The sequence below is a fragment of the Cherax quadricarinatus genome, chromosome 17, assembly GCF_038502225.1.
Source record: "Cherax quadricarinatus isolate ZL_2023a chromosome 17, ASM3850222v1, whole genome shotgun sequence".
NCBI classification, from domain to species: domain Eukaryota; kingdom Metazoa; phylum Arthropoda; class Malacostraca; order Decapoda; family Parastacidae; genus Cherax; species Cherax quadricarinatus.
In genome coordinates, this window is record NC_091308.1 from 39,439,154 (window position 1) to 39,460,483 (window position 21,330).

General features: G+C 40.2%; 1 protein-coding gene across 2 annotated transcripts in view; it reads left to right on the forward strand.

Moving 5' to 3' along the window:
* Nucleotides 1–20,991, forward strand: part of LOC128686472 (UDP-glucosyltransferase 2) — a 53,235-nt gene extending 32,244 nt beyond the window's left edge. For both annotated transcript variants that reach the window (XM_053773419.2, XM_053773418.2), the window contains 7 exons: nucleotides 1,974–2,069; nucleotides 3,104–3,197; nucleotides 3,645–3,736; nucleotides 6,032–6,165; nucleotides 6,739–6,958; nucleotides 7,760–7,903; nucleotides 18,732–20,991. In XM_053773419.2, the coding sequence (XP_053629394.1) occupies nucleotides 1,974–2,069; nucleotides 3,104–3,197; nucleotides 3,645–3,736; nucleotides 6,032–6,165; nucleotides 6,739–6,958; nucleotides 7,760–7,903; nucleotides 18,732–18,867 (916 nt within the window). In that variant the 3' untranslated portion in view covers nucleotides 18,868–20,991. The remainder of the gene's footprint in view (nucleotides 1–1,973; nucleotides 2,070–3,103; nucleotides 3,198–3,644; nucleotides 3,737–6,031; nucleotides 6,166–6,738; nucleotides 6,959–7,759; nucleotides 7,904–18,731) is intronic.
* Nucleotides 20,992–21,330: the final 339 nt, after the last annotated feature.

Sequence of the window (21,330 nt, forward strand, 5' to 3'; positions counted from 1 at the left end):
GCCCTTTGACTGTTTCGGTCGTATATATACGTCTTACGAGCCACGGTGTTTGACGTATGTAAACTCATAAATTCTGGCAGCTTCAAATCAAGCAGGAGAAAGCTGGTAGGCCCACATGTGAGAGAATGGGTCTCTGGGGTCAGTGTGCACCATATAAAAATATACTGCAGCACGCAGTGCATAATGAGAAAATAAACTCGGACCGTTTTTTTTAATTAAAACACCGAATTTGTGGTCTATTTTCGTATAGTATTTATAGTTGCATTCTCGTTTTCTTGGCCTCATTTGATAGAATGGAAAACATATTATAGAACTAGTGGTGACTTTGATTGGTTTTACTATGAAAAGAACATTGAAATGGAGCTCAAAGTAGGGGAGATGTTTGATTTTTGCCGATATTCAAAAGTAAACAAATGATGTCATTTTCCAATAAATGTCCAAGCAGCCATTCTAATATGCAGTCATGAATGGGGTGACACTATTTATACAATTATTACAATATTGCAATAGTCTGCAAACAGTAAATCTTCTATTTTTCGTTTTAATAAAAAATCAAAATAGAAAGCAAGAGTAATGTTAGAGGGGCCTAGAGACGTGACTGATGATCAAAGAAAATGTTATTTTAGAGCCAGGAATATCTGAATTGTTAATTCTAGACCCTATTTTGAAATTGTCATAATTTTTAATTTTCGTGAAATTGGCCAAATTGCAAATTTCTGACCGCCTTATTGGGTAGTTAAAATCGGTAAATGGGCAGTTTCTTGTACTCAGTAGATAGACAAAATGGAGTTCTAAAGAAATAGCTATGAGTTTGGTCGACTGGAACAACGGAATTAGGCGATAATAGGGCTCAAATTGGACGAAATCGCCGATTCATAAATATCATCGAGGTCGCTAATTTTGCGAGAGCGTAATTCCGTCAGTTTTCCATTAAATTTTGTTCTCTTGGTGTCATTACAATCGGGAAAAGATTCTCTATCATTTCATAATTTTTTTTTTTTTTTTTTTTTTTTTTTTTTTTTTTTTTTTTTTTTTTTTTGAAATTTTGCGACACCAGGAGACACCTCAGGATTTTTGGGTTGCCACAGTCAATGGGCTAGAAGGGGACACATGAAAGAGAGAAAGATAAAGAGTAGCAGTAGTAGTAGCAGTTCTCCACTACAAAAATGTAATCATTAAACACATGACAGATGGTAAAGATTTGGTAAATAAAGTTCTCGGATATAATAAACCTTGCAGAATGTAACTTAGAATGGCGTGAGGTTCATTGCTTGACGAAGTTCTGGGCCAAATGACCAGAAGTTCTCCTGACAGTCATTATGCGAGATCCATATTAGGAAACAATTCCTCATCTCACTTGATAAAAAAAATAATATAACCCATTCCATTGCTGATGTAAATAATATAACCCATTCCATTGCTGATGTAAATAATATAACCTATTCCATTGCTGATGTAAATAATATAACCCATTCCATTGCTGATGTAAATAATATAACCCATTCCATTGCTGATGTAAATAATATAACCCATTCCATTGCTGATGTAAATAATATAACCTATTCCATTGCTGATGTAAATAATATAACCCATTCCATTGCTGATGTAAATAATATAACCCATTCCATTGCTGATGTAAATCTTATAACCCATTCCATTGCTGATGTAAATAATATAACCCATTCCTTGCTGATGTAAATCTTATAACCCATTCCATTGCTGATGTAAATAATATAACCCATTCCATTGCTGATGTAAATAATATAACCCATTCCATTGCTGATGTAAATAATATAACCCATTCCATTGCTGATGTAAACTAGGGTACTAACCCACCACCGACATACCCAATTTTACTGAATAACAAACGAATAACTTATTAAATGTCTATATTTTCAATTTATTTTAACCACCAGAAGAGAAATAATTTAGGATAATGCTATTAATGGCTTCAATTGCTCCATTTTCCACAGAACAGAATCTGAATGTCGTCGTCGCGGCCTTTGTCCAGATGATATGCCCAGCTTTTTGGAAATCGGTTCAAATACAAGTCTTGTACTGATAAATAGGTTAGTTACAACTTTAATAATAATAATAGTAATAATAATAATAATAATAATAATAATAATAATAATAATAATAATAATAATAATAATAATAATGAAATAATAATAATAATAATAATAATAATAATAATTATTATTATTATTATTATTATTATTATTATTATTATTATTATTATTATTATTATTATTATGATTATGATTACAATTATTATTATTATTATTATTATTATTATTATTATTATTATTATTATTATTATTATTATTATTATTATTATTATTATTATTATCATCATTATTCGAGTGTTGAGTAAAACTTGGTGGTTAAAGCTGTTGATTCACATCCCATGTAACCCAAGTTGGATAGTCAAGCCGGGCGAGACGACCAGGCAAGTTTCCTAACATTCGCTACGAGCCTCTTAACATTTGCTACCAGTCACCTAACATTTGCTACAAGTTACCTACATTTGATACAAGTTTCCTAACATTTGTTAGAGCCTCCTGACAGTTGCTACAATTCTCCTAACGTTTGGTGCAAGTCTTCTTACATTTGCTACAACTATTATTATTACTATTACTGCTACTATTACTACTTCTACTATTTTTACTATTTCCAATACTACTGCTACCAAAAATTCCCCTTTACCATCTTCCCCATAAGTAGTGTTGTTTAGCCATCTCTACTTTTCTCGCCCAAGAGTGGTTTGACAATGGCCCAGGAAGGGCCAAAATATGGACCGAACTTTGCATTAAGTTGAGCAGGATAACTGCTCTTTCCTTCCATTTACCCCTTATAAAATTATAAGAAAATGATTCAAGAGGGATATTTTTTCAGTGCAAGTTTTTTGACAACCTTTCAGTCAGCATTGCTTTATCATAACATGATAATGCTTGACACTTACAGAAGCAGTGTGAGACCTGCTCCACATTCTGTGTTTCTTTACCATGCCTTTGATATGATTTATCATGCCAGAGAAAACGAAAATTATTTGATATATGTTTAAGGTTAACAAAGGTTAGATTGTGTTGAATTTCTACAGCATACAAACCGTCGATTATCCAGCTCGTCCTGTTGTTCCTGCAGTGGTGCATTGTGGTGGCATACATCTGCGTCCTGCACAGCCTCTCTCACAAGTAAGTTACCCCTACACATTTCCAGTTCGTTTCCTTGGTCCTAAAAGTCCAACTCCCACATATTCCCAAAGCCTTCATGGCAGAACTGTTATTGATCCAGACTCATTAGTGTATGGATCAATAACAGCTTATGAAGCTGTTACTGATTAAGCTGAGGGATTCCACAAGGATATGTTCTTAAAACCCTGTTTCTATTATCTATTAATGGTTAAGCCTCAGCACTTTCTTGGTAATTTTAGTTCTCTTTATATGTGGGAGATTTTGATTTTGCATGAGCAGATACGAACATTCATGAAGAGCGCAACTTCCTGTACATCCTGCCGAGCTGCGTCACACCTGTTAAAGTTCTCAGTATTCAAAACAAAGTCGATTTAATTCATTCGGCGTTGTGTTATTCTCAGTTTAATATGATATGACATATTTCACATGGACAATCTTTTCTTGAAGGATCTAGAAGACTGGGTACAAGATGCTGGTGATGCTGGCTTCATCTTCTTCAGTCTTGGGTCAGCTGTCACGCCCTCCAGTATGCCAGAGGAGTAAGTATGATCAAAGTTACTTAATAAGATCATTGTCATGGAAAGCACTAAATCCATACAAATCATAGAACGCCTAGGGAATACGAGTTGAAGGGGGTTATATGATTTGTTCTGAGTAAGGAAAGAGTACCTCCAGCTCCTCGAATCGAGAGTCCTTCACCAGCTTCAGGCACACCCATGAAAGAAGAGAAGTGAACCGCCTCTTCAGATTTTATTTAAGGATTACGTTTGGCCCACAGCCGATAGCTACCGAGTTCAATATTCAGATCAGCAAAAAGTAATGGGTAAGTTTCCTTACATGTTCTTGTCCCTGCCCACACTAGAGTAAAAATAGGTACCTGTGTTTCAGCGAAGAAAAATGCAGTGCAAAAATATAATAGTCAGGTAATAATGGAAATGCAACCCGCTCTTCCAGAAATTGTCTCACTTTCACATAGGGTTTGCAACCCATTTCTAAGCTAGGTTGAGTTAGGTTAGATTACAAAGAAAAAATATTAAGGTAAAAAGGATAAAACAGACTGCTGCGTGAACAATATATGTCATATTTCAACTGTTCAAGGCTCCGTCAACAAGCTATCCATATGACTGATTTTACAACAGTACGATGATGTCTGTGGTTCAGAGGAAGGACTGTTTAAATGACAGTGTTCTCTTCAGTGTAGGTAGGTAAGAAAACTAAAATATACTGAACGTATTCCAGAGTAATATAAAATACATTTTTTACATATTATTAATTTATAATAATAAAAATAATAATAATAATAATAATAATAATAATAATAATAATAATAATAATAATTATTATTATTATTATTATTATTATTATTATTATTATTATTATTATTATTATTGCTATTATTATTATTATTATTATTATTATTATTATTATTATTATTATTATTATTATTATTATTATTATTATTATTATTATTATTATTATTATTATTTAAGGTGATTCAAAAAAGAGGAAACACTTTCACCATCATTCATCCCATAATTGTCTTGTCAGAATCGAGCCAATACTACAGCTTGGATGCCCCTCTAAACTGCAATATCTCCACCCCTCCAGGATTCAAGTCTGGCTAAAGAGTTTGCCTGAATCCCTTCATAAATGTTACCTTGCTAACACGCCAATAGCATGTAAAGTCCTAAAAAACACTTGCCTCCACTCATTCTTAACACGCTCGTACGCACCTTTTGGATGTCTAACTCTCTCGGGGAGAATTCCTTAGCAGAGTTTTGTGATCAAGTAATCCGATTATTTACTTGGGAGAAAACTTCCCCAACATATATCACAGATGGCACTGAGAAACTGTACCACTTAGTGAGTATCTCGATACATGGAACTGGATATTTGAAACTGGTGCAAGTTTACCTGTCGCTAATTCCTCGCTCCTCACAGTATTGCATCTGAAAGTTCTCTTTCTTGTTTCTTAATTCTACAAGGAATAAAACAATGTATCTTTGTGTGTGTCCATATAGCTGCACAATAAAAGCAATAAATAGTTGATAATATGTCTCACTTAAAGGTAGTGGACCAGCACACTGTGATCCATGATCTGCCGTCACCAACTTTATACACTCTCACTATAACTCTGCTAGTTATGAACATTTTTGCTTAGAAATATTAAAAAGCTGTTATAATTTAAAATAAACTCATGTAAAGATTTTTTCTGAATAAGTGTAAAGTTTCTGTTCTTTAAGTTTTTTTTTTTTGCACTGTATTGATTTGTTAATCAATATACTAATTAAAAAGTTATAGGCATATGTTATGCCAGTCCTCTATCACCCAGGAAAATATCCTTAAAATATTTACTGTAGGATTTGCATGAAGGATTCCTTCCACGTAGGAAAATCTGTTCATATTCTTTCGTCACATTTGATTTTATTTTTTGCTTTTAATTTTTAATAAATATCTAAATAATAAGTTTAACTATATCATCTTAATTTGTAATTCTGTTACCAGGATAATTAAATAATTATCATCTAGATTACACACTATGAACTTTACAGGTTTAGACTCATGTACTTTCTCAACCAGAGAGAAGGGCTAATTACTGACAAGTATGATGACAAAGATGCAAGTTGAAGAATAAACTTTAGTTAGGATAACTAAAGCTTGTTCAGTGTAGAACATTATCATGACTTCATAAAGCACTACTCAGGGCGACACATTGTTTTCATAAAGCTTATTCTCCAGCCTGTTTCTTTGTCTTTATATTTTCAATGTTTTTCTTTCAAGTTCAGGAAGGTGTGAGCAGCAGTATAATTAAACCAAACTCACTAAACACACAGGTACCGCACAATCTTTGTTCAAGTGTTTGCCTCCCTCAAGCAGAGAGTCTTGTGGAAGTGGGATAATGACACTATGGATGACCTTCCACCAAATGTCCGTCTTGGCAAGTGGCTCCCACAACAAGATATTCTTGGTAAGTAGATCTTAGTCCTTACACCAGGCCTAGAGGCCTGTCGCTTAAAAAAGACTCATAATATTGAAATATATCTTTTCAAATTTGTTTTGAAGTATCTCAAAATGAAATTATTTATGTCAAGCTGAAATAATTAACATTAAATATTTCAAAACTTTTTTAATTATTATTTAAGTAGTGCTGAGAAAAATAATATTTAGTATTTTGTAACTTTTCATTGTTATTGAATTCTGTCCCATTGTTGTAAGACCCTCATTAAAAATTTCTGCAGACCCTGTTGGACTTTAACCGGGCTCATTAATTCCCATTAAATATATTATTAATAAACACCTTAAACGAAGACAAAAATCCAGCATCACAGAGTTACTTCATATGAAGACAACTCTGTCATACCGGCCACAGGATATCAACAATGTGCATTATTTAAACGTAATTCACAAAAACTACTGCAATGTTTGGAACTTTCAGTGTGTTTCCCAGTGGGTAAAATAATAAAAATAATTTTAATAATAATAATAATACTAAAAAAAGAAGAGGAAGAAGAGAGGAAAACTAACACGTTATGTTACACAGGTGACCCTCGCTTGCGTTTGTTCATCACACACGGTGGGTTGCTGAGCACCTTGGAGTCCATGTACCACGGTGTGGCGGTGCTGGGAATGCCTGTGTTTGCTGACCAGCATTCCAACATGAACATGGTGCAGAGGAACGGCTGGGGCAAAGTTCTTCTCTGGGAACAACTTTCCTTTGATAATCTCAAGAATATGATCAACATCATCTTGAATGATGAAAGGTAATTGTGACCTCAAGATTATACCTTTAGCGAGAAGGTTGACTTTATTGTTTCAGTGTTTCAGTTTTTTCACCAAGGGTTACAAAAAAAGATAAAGATATTACCATTACTCATTCACTAGATCACTCCAGATATACAACGACATAACTACTCCAGTAATTCATTGCAACGCAACACATCAGTCGCGTCCAACAAACTCTCGTGATAAATTAAAAAGGATGTTAGATCCCTGTAAAGGATTATGAAAGAAATTATAATAATATTAATAGTGAAACTGAGTGTTTTTCGAAACATTGAATTGCTTCCTTCTCAAATCTTTGTGAATAAGACAAACGGATCCAAATTTCACTCTAAATATATTACCTGACAAGACAGTGATGGAGCGATGATAAATGTTTTTTCTCGGGTCACCCTCCATAGGTGGGAAACGGCCGATGAGTTAATAATAATAAAAAAGTTACCTTAACGCTGGAGATGACCCGCAATATGAAAGGAAATAGATTATGTATGGTGTCAAAACACGAAGGTGAATTGAGAATAGTTAAGTGTAAGTACTTCCGTTGTATTAATATCATATAGCACCTGAGAAATAGTGGTTTATTAGGCTTGATCCAAAGAGAGAAATAGTAGATTTATCTATTTTGGATCAAGAACCCTTCATCAGAATTAAGGCACCTCTGTTTTGAAGGATTAGCTAACATACATGATGCGATATTTCTGTAATGACGTGAGTAATGATGCTATTTGTAAATCAAATAAATAATACCAATAATTTCTTGGTGTGTGTGTGTGACGAGGCAGCATGAGAGCTGAAGTAGCAAGAAGGTCCAAAGTTATGAAAGATCGTCCACAGGATCCAGCAGAAGTGGCCCTCTACTGGACCAAGTATGTAATACGACACAAGGGAGCCCCACATCTCCGATGTCCTGCGTCCACCATGACTTGGTCAGTACAACCCAGGAATGATGAAATATAATAGCTGTTGTGCAGAACAACCACTGTGAAAAGAATAGTGAATTTCCAAGAGCTTTCGTGACCTCTCACATTGTCATTATTCCTTTAGAATGTGAGAAATTATGAAAACGCTTGGAAGTTCACTATTCTTTCCACAATGGTTGTTCTGCATTTTATGATATCACTTGTTTACTGTGATCTTATTGCATAATAGTTAATGCAACTAATAATAATATTAATAATAATAATAATAATAATAATAATAATAATAATAATAATAATAATAATAATAATAATAATAATAATAATAACAAAAACAATAATAATAATGTATCATTATAAAATTGATAAATATTTATGTTGAGAAATACAATGAAAAGTGAACACTTCACAACTAAACTACAAATTATAACTGGAAAGTTAGAAAACGTTTTATTTCCTCCTGAAATTTATAGCGCTCCAGAAACATTAAAATATCGACGTGTTATAATTAGGAATTTGTATGAGTGATATGGAGAAATATGTAATTTATTCTAAGAATCTGCTAATGTTTCTTCCATGCACGTTCACTTTTTGTTTTCCATTGTATCATGATTTATTTCTTCACCTTCTTCTTCTGTTTAATAGTTATATCTGAGCGTTAAAAGTTTTTTCTCCTCAATTATTTATGTCATTGAATACACATGAACGTGCGTGTGTGTGTGTGTGTACTCACCTAGTACTCACCTAGTTGAGGTTGCAGGGGTCGAGTCCGAGCTCCTGGCCCCGCCTCTTCACTGATCGCTACTAGGTCACTGTCCCTGAACCGTGAGCTTTATCATACCTCTGCTTAAAGCTATGTATGGATCCTGCCTCCACTACATCGCTTCCCAAACTATTCCACTTCCTGACTACTCTGTGACTGAAGAAATACTTCCTAACATCCCTGTGATTCATCTGTGTCTTCAACTTCCAACTGTGTCCCCTTGTTACTGTGTCCAATCTCTGGAACATCCTGTCTTTGTCCACCTCGTCAATTCCTCTCAGTATTTTGTATGTCGTTATCATGTCCCCCCTATCTCGCCTGTCCTCCAGTGTCGTCAGGGTGATTTCCCTTAACCTGTCCTCGTAGGACATACCTCTTAGCTCTGGGACTAGTCTTGTTGCAAACCTTTGCACTTTCTCTAGTTTCTTTACGTGATTGGCTAGGTGTGGGTTCCAAACTGGTGCCGCATACTCCAATATGGGCCTAACATACACGGTGTACAGGGTCCTGAACGATTCCTTATTAAGATGTCGGAATGCTGTTCTGAGGTTTGCTAGGCGCCCATATGCTGCAGCAGTTATTTGGTTGATGTGCGTTTCAGGAGATGTGCCTGGTGTTATACTCACCCCAAGATCTTTTTCCTTGAGTGAGGTTTGTAGTCTCTGGCCCCCTAGACTGTACTCCGTCTGCGGTCTTCTTTGCCCTTCCCCAATCTTTATGACTTTGCACTTGGTGGGATTGAACTCCAGGAGCCAATTGCTGGACCAGGTCTGCAGCCTGTCCAGATCCCTTTGTAGTTCTGCCTGGTTTTCGATCGAGTGAATTCTTCTCATCAACTTCACGTCATCTGCAAACAGGGACACCTCAGAGTCTATTCCTTCCGTCATGTCGTTCACAAATACCAGAAACAGCACTGGTCCTAGGACTGACCCCTGTGGGACCCTGCTGGTCACAGGTGCTCACTCTGACACCTCGCCACGTACCATGACTCGCTGCTGTCTTCCTGACAAGTATTCACTGATCCATTATAGTGCCTTCCCTGTTATCCCTGCTTGGTCTTCCAGTTTTTGCACCAATCTCTTGTGGGGAACTGTGTCAAACGCCTTCTTGCAGTCCAAGAATATGCAATACACCCACCCCTCTCTCTCTTGTCTTACTGCTGTCACCATGTGATAGAACTCCAGTAGGTTTGTGACACAGGATTTCCAGTCCCTGAAACCATGTTGGCTGCTGTTGATGAAATCATTCCTTTCCAGGTGTTCCACCACTCTTCTCCTGATAATCTTCTCAATGATTTTGCATACTATACATGTCAGTGACACTGGTCTGTAGTTTAATGCTTCATGTCTATCTCCTTTTTTAAAGATTGGGACTACATTTGCTGTCTTCCATGCCTCAGGCAATCTCCCTGTTTCGATAGATGTATTGAATATTGTTGTTAGGGGTACACATAGCGCCTCTGCTCCCTCTCTCAATACCCATGGGGAGATGTTATCTGGCCCCATTGCCTTTGAGGTATCTAGCTCACTCAGAAGCCTCTTCACTTCTTCCTCGGTTGTGTGCACTGTGTCCAGCACATGGTGGTGTGCCCCACCTCTCCGTCTTTCTGGAGCCCCTTCTGTCTCCTCTGTGAACACTTCTTTGAATCTCTTGGAAATATAAACACAAATGCAGTATAATGTGGTCCTTTATTGACTACGTTTCGCCCACACAGTGGGCTTTTTCAAGTCACAAACAGAACTACCTGGGGTGGAAGGAACGCGAGTATTTATAGTCCGGTTCAGAATGCTGAGGTCAGGTGAAGAATGTTGCATCTGATGATGTACCGAGTGGGGTTATAGAGTCTAAAAACTTGGGTAGCTTGGAAAGGAGATTGGACAAGTTTGTGAGCAGACCTTCTACAGTGTTCTTATGTGGGATAGCGACGAAGAAGTTTCTTGGCAAGTGGTTCAGCTATGTTATAGAAGCCACTATTCTGGTTGAAGTTGTCGGATATAGAAATAAGTGATGATTCCAGGATTCTTCGGTATTGAGTGTTGTCTTCTGTGGCGATAAGTCTTGAGTTTCTGTAGTTTATCAAGTGGTTGTGTGAATTACGGTGTTGTACGCAGGCATTCCTTGTGTCGTCAGACCTGCTTGCGTATTGGTGTTCTGAAATACGTGTTTGGAGGTCCCTTGATGTTTCGCCCACGTATAACTTGTTGCAGTCATTACAAGGGATTATGTATACCCCTGCAGAGGATGGAGGCTTGTCCTGTCTACTACTGGTGATGTCCTTGATGGTTGTGGTTGTGGAGGTAGATACTTGGAATGATGTTTTGGCAAAGATGTTGGAAACATGTTTGGCAATGGAGTTGGTGGGAAGGACTATGTATCTCTTCTCGTCAGTGTCTTCTCTGGGTGTGTTGAAGATGTTTAATGCCCGCCGTCTGCAGTCTCTGATGAAGTGACGAGGATAGTGGAGTTTAGAAAATATTTGTTCAATTATAGTGCATTCTTCCTCAAGGAACTCGTTGCTGCAGATTCTGAGTGCACGCAGGAAGAAGCCTATAATTACACCACGTTTGGTTTTGGTGTCGTGGTGAGAGTGGAAGTGGAGAAGATCGTTTTGGTTGGTGGGTTTTCGATAGACTTTAAAACGAAGTTCGTGGTCAGCTTTGCAGAGCAGGACATCAAGGAAAGGAAGAGTGTTGTCGACTTCTTCTTCAAGTGTGAACTGGATTGAAGGCTCGACCTGGTTGAGCTTGTCTTGGAGAGCTTGAACGTTGAAGCGTTTAGGAGTTATGAGGAGAATGTCGTCAACATAACGGAGCCAGGTGACAGACGAAGGAATAATGGTGGAGAAACGTTCGGCTTCTAGATGTTCCATGTATAGGTTCGCCAGGACTGCACTGAGTGGCGAACCCATGGGTAGTCCAAAAGTCTGCTGATAGAGGTGATTTTCGAAAGAGAAACACGTAAAGCCAACACATAGTTCAACAAGGTCGATGAAATCGCTGGCTGGAATGGGAAGATCAAGTGAATCGTCAATTTTCCTGCGCAAGAGATCGATGGCTTGTGTAGTAGGTACTTTGGTGAATAGGGAAGTCACGTCCACAACCACAACCATCAAGGACATCACCAGTAGTAGACAGGACAAGCCTCCATCCTCTGCAGGGGTATACATAATCCCTTGTAATGACTGCAACAAGTTATACGTGGGCGAAACATCAAGGGACCTCCAAACACGTATTTCAGAACACCAATACGCAAGCAGGTCTGACGACACAAGGAATGCCTGCGTACAACACCGTAATTCACACAACCACTTGATAAACTACAGAAACTCAAGACTTATCGCCACAGAAGACAACACTCAATACCGAAGAATCCTGGAATCATCACTTATTTCTATATCCGACAACTTCAACCAGAATAGTGGCTTCTATAACATAGCTGAACCACTTGCCAAGAAACTTCTTCGTCGCTATCCCACATAAGAACACTGTAGAAGGTCTGCTCACAAACTTGTCCAATCTCCTTTCCAAGCTACCCAAGTTTTTAGACTCTATAACCCCACTCGGTACATCATCAGATGCAACATTCTTCACCTGACCTCAGCATTCTGAACCGGACTATAAATACTCGCGTTCCTTCAACCCCAGGTAGTTCTGTTTGTGACTTGAAAAAGCCCACTGTGTGGGCGAAACGTAGTCAATAAAGGACCACATTATACTGCATTTGTGTTTATATTTCCATTGTGTCGGTATTTTATACCATTTATTTCCATCTTTGAATCTCTTGTTGAGTTCCTCACATACTTCACGGTCATTTCTTGTTGTCTCTCCTCCTTCCTTCCTTAGCCTGATTACCTGGTCCTTGACTGTTGTTTTCCTCCTGATGTGGCTGTATAACAGTTTCGGGTCAGATTTGGCTTTCGCTGCTATGTCATTTTCATATTGTCTTTGGGCCTCCCTTCTTATCTGTGCATATTCGTTTCTGGCTCTACGACTGTTCTCCTTATTCTCCTGGGTCCTTTGCCTTCTATATTTCTTCCATTCCCTAGCACACTTGGTTTTTGCCTCCCTGCACCTTTGGGTAAACCATGGGCTCATCCTGGCTTTTTCATTAATCCTGTTACCCTTGGGTACAAACCTCTCCTCAGCCTCCTTGCATTTTGTTGCTACATATTACATCATCTCATTAACTGGCTTCCCTGCCAGTTCTCTGTCCCACTGAACCCCGTTCAGGTAGTTCCTCATTCCTGTGTAGTCCCCTTTCTTGTAGTTTGGCTTCATTCGTCCTGGCCTTCCTGCTTCTCCCTCCACTTGTAGCTCTACTGTGTATTCGAAGCTTAAAACCACATGGTCACTGGCCCCAAGGGGTCTTTCATATGTGATGTCCTCGATATCTGCACTACTCAAGGTGAATACTAAGTCCAGCCTTGCTGGTTCATCCTCTCCTCTCTCTCTTGTAATGTCCCTTACGTGTTGGCACATGAAGTTTTCCAGTACCACCTCCATCATCTTAGCCCTCCATGTATCTTGGCCCCCATGTGGGTCCAAGTTCTCCCAATCGATCTCCTTGTGGTTAAAGTCACCCATGATCAGGAGCTTTGCCCTGCATGCATGAGCTCTTCTGGCCACTCTAGCCAGTGTGTCAACCATCGCTCTATTGCTCTCGTCGTACTCTTGCCTTGGCCTCCTGCTGTTCTGTGGTGGGTTATACATCACTGCTATTACCACCTTGGGACCTCCAGAGTGAAGTGTTCCCACTATGTAATCACTTTCTTCTCCGCTGTCTCCTCTCTCCAGCTCATCAAAATTCCAGCGATTTTTGATCAGCAATGCCACTCCTCCACCCCCCCCCCTGTTCCCTCTGTCTTTCCTCAGGATTTTGGTATCCCGTTGGAAAGATGGCATCTGTTATCATACCTGTAAGCTTGGTTTCTGTGAGAGCTATGATGTCCGGTGATGCTTCTTTGACTCTTTCATGCCACTCCTCCCACTTATTTGTTATTCCATCAGCGTTTGTGTACGATACCTTCAGTTTCCTTTCCAACACTGTGGTTTGGGGGGCCTGTGAGGGTGGGAGACCTGGTGGCATACTGTGGGATTCTATAGCTCGGTGTTGGGTGGAGGCTGTGGGTATGGATTGTAGTGTGTGTTGGGATGGTGTGATAGGTTGTATGGTTCTGAGAATAGTTGTGTGTGTGCTTGCCCTTGCTGTTCTGTTCTGCTCTGACTGACCTCTGCTGGTTCCCTCCTTGTCACTTTTCCTAGCTCCTTTCACTTTTTTGTCCTCTCCCTCAGCTGCTTTTGTTCTGATTTTGTTCTGTCTCTGTCTAGGAACACCCTCTTGTACTCTTCCGAGTATTTCAATCGTGGTTTCTCTTGGAGGATCCTGTTCCGCCCGGTTTCCGTACTGAGAATCAGCTTGATTGGTCGGTTTCTCCCCTTCGAGTACCCCCCTATTCTCTGAAAATTTACAATCTCGTCCATCTCTTCACCTATTTCCGTGATGATTTTCTCAATCTCCTTTCTTTCTTCCTGCTGCCTTTCAGTGTGTGTCCTTTCCTCTCTCTCCTGAAGCCCATGGATAAACACTGATTTTGCCCTTTCTTCCTCCCATTGCCTCACCCTCTGTGACTCTGGATCCTGCCTGTATGTGGTCAGTTTCTCCCTTGATTTTTCCAGTGGCTCTTGATAGCCTGGTTGTGCCTCAGCATTCGACCTATCACCCTCTCCATCTGCAACCAGCTGATCTTCCCTTTCACTCCTTGGTCCTCCTTGGCAGACTGATATGACCTTAGCATAATTCATAATTCCTTCCTTCCTGTTCGGCCTCGCAGCTTCATATGCTGTGTCTTCTCTGGTCACTGCCCCTGTAACTCGCTTCAGCCTATTTATCTCAACTTCTAGGACCCTTATCTTGGCTACTGCAGTTTCAACTTGTGCCTCCCAATTCTTTGTCTCCTTCTCCAACCTCTTTTCCAATTTCACAGAGAGCTCTTTCTCCATTTTTTCAGAAAGCTCTCCTAATTTTCTCTCCCACTCTTGTTCCATCCTTTTCCACTGCTCCTCCATCCACTCCTCCCTACCAGAACCATTCTCATCTGATCCTTGGTTCCTGCGAGTCCCCACCATTTTTTTTTTTTTTTTTTTTTTTTGTGAGAGAAGAGAGAAGGGAAAGGTAGAGGGGGAGAGAGAGTGAAGGGAAGAGTAGGAGAGGGGAGAGTTAGAAGGGAAAAAGGGGACGAGAGAGAGCAAGAGAGAGAGAGAGAGCAAGAGAGAGAGAGAGAGAGAGAGAGAGAGAGAGAGAGAGAGGGGGGAGAGGGAGAGAGAGAGAGAAAGAGAAGGCAAAGAGGGGGAGAGAGAGGGGGCAGAGAGGGGGAGAAGGGGGAATGAGGGGGGAGATGGGTGAGCGTGTGGGGTGTGAGGGTTGGGGGAGAGGGAGGGGATGGGAGAGAGATGGGGAAAGGGAGAGGGGAGAGATAATGGGAGGGGACAGATGTTAGAGGGGGAGAGATGTTAGAGGGGGGGAGGTGTTAGAGGTAAGAGATGTTAGAGGGGAGAGATGGGAGAGGGAAGAGAGAGAGAGAGATAGGTAGAGAGAGAGATATAGGTAAAGAGTGAGAAAGGTGTGTGTGTGTGTGTGTACTCACCTAGTTGTACTCACCTAGTTGAGGTTGCGGGGGTCGAGTCCGAGCTCCTGGCCCCGCCTCTTCACTGATCGCTACTAGGTCACTCTCCCTGAGCCGTGAGCTTTATCATACCTCTGCTTAAAGCTATGTATGGATCATGCCTCCACTACATCGCTTCCCAAACTATTCCACTTACTGACTACTCTGTGGCTGAAGAAATACTTCCTAACATCCCTGTGATTCATCTGTGTCTTCAGCTTCCAACTGTGTCCCCTTGTTACTGTGTCCAATCTCTGGAACATCCTGTCTTTGTCCACCTTGTCAATTCCTCTCAGTATTTTGTATGTCATTATCATGTCCCCCCTATCTCTCCTGTCCTCCAGTGTCGTCAGGTTGATTTCCTTTAACCTCTCCTCGTAGGACATACCTCTTAGCTCTGGGACTAGTCTTGTTGCAAACCTTTGCACTTTCTCTAGTTTCTTCACGTGCTTGGCTAGGTGTGGGTTCCAAACTGGTGCCGCATACTCCAATATGGGCCTAACATACACGGTGTACAGGGTCCTGAATGATTCCTTATTAAGATGTCGGAATGCTGTTCTGAGGTTTGCTAGGCGCCCATATGCTGCAGCAGTTATTTGGTTGATGTGCGCTTCAGGAGATGTGCCTGGTGTTATACTCACCCCAAGATCTTTTTCCTTGAGAGAGGTTTGTAGTCTCTGACCCCCTAGACTGTACTCCGTCTGCGGCCTTCTTTGCCTTTTGCCTGGTCCAGCCAATTGCTGGACCAGGTCTGCAGCCTGTCCAGATCCCTTTGTAGTTATGCCTGGTCTTCGATCGAGTGAATTCTTCTCATCAACTTCACGTCATCTGCAAACAGGGACACCTCAGAGTCTATTCCTTCCGTCATGTCGTTCACAAATACCAGAAACAGCACTGGTCCTAGGACTGACCCCTGCGGGACCCCGCTGGTCACAGGTGCTCACTCTGACACCTCGCCACGTACCATGACTCGCTGCTGTCTTCCTGACAAGTATTCCCTGATCCATTGTAGTACCTTCCCTGTTATCCCTGCTTGGTCCTCCAGTTTTTGCACCAATCTCTTGTGTGGAACTGTGTCAAACGCATTCTTGCAGTCCAAGAAAATGCAATCCACCCACCCCTCTCTCTCTTGTCTTACTGCTGTCACCATGTCATAGAACTCCAGTAGGTTTGTGACACAGGATTTCCCGTCCCTGAAACCATGTTGGCTGCTGTTGATGAGATCATTCCTTTCTAGGTGTTCCACCACTCTTCTCCTGATAATCTTCTCCATGATTTTGCATACTATACATGTCAGTGACACTGGTCTGTAGTTTAATGCTTCATGTCTGTCTTCTTTTTTAAAGATTGGGACTACATTTGCTGTCTTCCATGCCTCAGGCAATCTCCCTGTTTCGATAGATGTATTGAATATTGTTGTTAGGGGTACACATAGCGCCTCTGCTCCCTCTCTCAATACCCCATGTGTGTGTGTGTGTGTGTGTGTGTGTGTGTGTGTGTGTGTGTGTGTGTGTGTGTTTGTGTGTGCGCGTGTGTGTGTGTGTTAGTTACCATTTTGTCCTAGGCACATGTCGATTAGACACTAGGCCTGTTGTGTGTGTGTATGTGTGTGTGTGTGTGTGTGTGTGTGTGTGTGTATGTGTGTGTGTGTATGTGTGTGTGTGTGTGTATGTGTGTGTGTGTGTGTGTGTATGTGTGTGTGTGTGTGTGTGTGTGTGTGTGTGTGTGTGTATGTGTGTGTGTGTATGTGTGTGTGCGTGTGTGTGTGTGTGTATGTGTGTGTGTGTGTACTCACCTATTTGTACTCACCTATTTGTGGTTGCAGGGGTCGAGTCCTAGCTCCTGGCCCCGCCTCTTCACCGGTTGCTACTAGGCCCTCTCTCTCCCCGCTCCATGAGCTTTATCAAACCTCGTCTTAAAACTGTGTATGGTTCCTGCCTCCACTACGTCATTTTCTAGGCTATTCCACTGCCTTACAACTCTATGACTGAAGAAATACTTCCTACTATCTCTCTGACTCATTTGTGTCTTCAACTTCCAATTGTGGCCTCTTGTTTCTGTGTCCCCTCCCTGGAACATCCTGTCTTTGTCCACCTTGTCTATTCCACGCAGTATTTTATATGTCGTTATCATGTCTCCCCTGACCCTCCTGTCCTCCAGTGTCGTCAGGCCGATTTCCCTTAATCTTTCTTCATAGGACATTCCCCTTAGCTCTGGAACTAACCTTGTCGCAAACCTTTGTACTTTCTCTAGTTTCTTGACGTGCTTTATCAAGTGCGGGTTCCAAACAGGTGCTGCATACTCCAGTATGGGCCTGACATACACGGTGTACAGTGTCTTGAATGATTCCTTACTAAGGTATCGGAATGCTGTTCTCAGGTTTGCCAGGCGCCCATATGCTGCAGCAGTTATCTGATTGATGTGTGCTTCCGGAGACATGCTCGGTGTTATACTCACCCCAAGATCTTTCTCCTTGAGTGAGGTTTGCAGTCTTTGGCCACCTAGCCTATACTCTGTCTGTGGTCTTCTGTGCCCTTCCCCTATCTTCATGACTTTGCATTTGGCAGGATTAAATTCGAGAAGCCATTTGCTGGACCAGGTGTCCAGTCTGTCCAGGTCTCTTTGAAGTCCTGCCTGGTCCTCATCAGATTTAATTCTCCTCATTAACTTCACATCATCTGCAAACAGGGACACTTCTGAGTCTAACTCTTCCGTCATGTCGTTCACATATACCAAAAATAGCACTGGTCCTAGGACCGACCCCTGTGGGACCCCGCTCGTCACAGGTGCCCACTGTGATACATCATTACGTACCATGACTCGTTGTTGCCTCCCTGTCAGGTATTCTCTGATCCATTGCAGTGCCCTTCCTGTTATATGCGCCTGATGCTCTAGCTTCTGCACTAATCTCTTGTGAGGAACTGTGTCAAAGGCCTTCTTGCAGTCCAAGAAGATGCGTGTGTGTGTGTGTGTGTGTGTGTGTATATGTGTGTGTGTATGTGTGTGTGTGTATGTGTGTGTGTGTGTGTGTGTGTGTGTGTGTGTGTGTGTGTCTGTGTGTGTGTGTGTGTGTGTGTGTGTGTGTGTGTGTGTGTGTGTGTGTGTATGTGTGTGTGTGTATGTGTGTGTGTGTATGTGTGTGTGTGTGTGTGTGTGTGTGTGTGTGTGTATGTGTGTGTGTGTGTGTATGTGTGCGTATGAAAATGGTGAAATTTTTTTTTCAGGTTTCCTCCATCCTAACTGAGTAAGCTGCTGCTCCTGATATTTCTAACAAGGGTCGTATTGAAAGCATGTGACTTACTAATCTAAAACTTCTTATTTTACTTAATTATATTTATTTATTTTCCTGTCTTTATTATTTTTCTGTTTCCTGCTGAAATGCTATCTAGTCTTATGATCTCTTACAATTTCAGGTATCAGTTGTATAACGTGGACGTCTGGGCATCAGTGACTGTGTTGGTCATCATTCTAAGCTACATCTTATTACGACTTGTAGTTTCCTTGTGTTCCTGGCTTTGTTTCTCCACCTCTAAAGCAAAAATTGATTAAGATTAATTCTGACTAGTTTTTTTTTCAATCTTTTATATTTGAAAAATCTTTTAACGCTGTGAGCTTCATAAGTTCCATTCACTCAAATGCTTCCCTCAGAGACTAATATTATAATATCTATGAATAATTATCACCAGTTATTCATAACGTCCCACTACCCAAACATATTATAGAGAATAAATTGTGAGTATCATAACAAGATGTGTGTCGGTCGTCGAGTGATCCCAACAGTGTATCTCTGTATTTCTGAAGGTCCTTCGCCCCTCTTCCTCAATATACACAAAAAAGAACAGTATAGAGTGAGACATTATACACTAATGCAGTTGCCTAACAATGTTCAGGATCTGAGACCGATCAGGAGAGGCAATCACAAATTTTCGCATGAAAACGGAATAACAGTTTTGCTAATTTCTAACATTTAAATAGCATATTGACACCTACCCAAACCCACCTTTAAGTAAGATAAATCAGCTTTTAAGGTTTACAGCTGATGAGGGAAGCATTCTCCAGTCATTGCACGGAAATTAATTTATAAAAAAGAATATTGGAAAATGAGACTTGACCCAAAATCAAGGAGAAGCCATCTAAAGTTATCTTAAAAAATCCTGTACTTCCAAGAACATTAATTATATTAATAAACTGAAAAATTTACATGTACACAGACAATGCCACTTCAGTTTCATCCTATTCATAAGAGACATCTGTCTTAAAGTCTGAAGCCGTTCAAAAGCGGCATACCTCGGTTATTTAATAGGAAAATATTGCATATTTTCAAAAAAATATATTGGCAGGTTTACAACTACACATCACAGTAATAACACCAACCTTTACCTAAGTAGGATACATTAGTGTTGAAAGTTCAAGGACAATCAGAAGGGCATTTCCAAGTTATTGCATCCCAACCAATATTGGGATTGGTCTGTATATACTTACCCAGAGGGCACCTGCGCATGCCCATAGTTACATCAACTCTTTCCTAGGGATACACTCAAGTCTTGCCCTTTAGATTAGGAAAAAGATATCCCAATGTTTACCAAAGCAGAGCATTGTTCCAGCAGTTTTCATCACAGCTGAGTTGTGTTTCAGGAATATTTTCTTAAGTGCAGCAACGCTACAGCAATGTGCATCCCAAACAGTGCAATGGTCAGCAATATTTTCCCCAGCAGAGTTCAGCTATGATGATGGTCAACACAACAGAGTGTTTTTTAGTGTTCAACACAGCAAAACAGTGCTGAAGAAAAAACACAGGGTAAAACAGGATACTCCTAGGTTAGACCCATAAGGGTGAAAGGGAGATTTGGATAGTGGACGAGAATTGGGGGAGAGGAATGGTTGAGAGATTGAAGGAAAGAGCCGGGGCTAAACCCAGCCGCTTGGCGTTGGTTGACCAGAGTAGAAAGAAAAGGCTACTTCTTGTGCTGACTGTGAGCTTGCTCCTGCAAAGCGGGATCCGGATTCAGATGGCAGAGGACCGGGAATAATCAGTGCATGTGCGTCATGCGCGATGTTTCTGTTTGCTTTTTCTCGAATGCTATTGTAGATAGTTGGAGAGGAATACGGAATTCATGGCTGGAAAAAAGGGCGTCTTTCAAAGTCCACCCCTGCATAGGGTAGAACAGAAAAAAACAACTTTCAGACCAGCTTATATTGGGAACAATATATAGATCATTATCAAGTCATTATAATACATGTATTCTCTGCGTAGAACTTAATCAAATCAGTACAATTAGTGAATTATCAACAGAGATCTTGTAATAATTATGCATAATATATTTTTTATGCAACATAGCTTTGTCTGAATCTGAATCAAACATGTTGAGAAAATGACCCAGTTCTATATCCTTGAGTATTTTTAGGAAGGCAGAGAACCAGCGATGTCTGAACTGGATCAACCGAAATTAAATGTTCATGCTAGCTGATGATAACAATTACACCAGATGTGTAGCTGCAGAACCAAGTGACTGACAAAAACCTTGATTTATTTTGGTAGCTCAGCCATCCGTGAAATATATCCTTGTACTGCATAACCCCAGACATCTCTACGTCAAAATTATTCCAAATTTTTTTTCTGAGAAAAATTGGTCATTGTTTAAGAAATTCGTAAATAAATATGATTGTATGTAATTCAGCAAGTTTTATTTAAACTTTGGGTGAGTATTATAATTTTGGTCATAATATACAATTAGTTTACAGTTGTCTTGAGAGCACACACATGTTACATGTATATAAAAGTATATACTGTAGATATAACCTAGGACAACACAATAGTTAAAACTTACATATCCTAAAATCAAAATGAAGCTTCCGTTGAGAACACAGCAGCACTACAAGAGTCAAGCTGACCGGAAGAGGCATTTCTTGCAAGTGGAACGTTCAGTTATATGCAAATTAATTAATGACTGACATGTGAGAGTTAGCAGTTAGAACAAGTAAAAACTTAATAAATTTAAAAATTAACAAAAA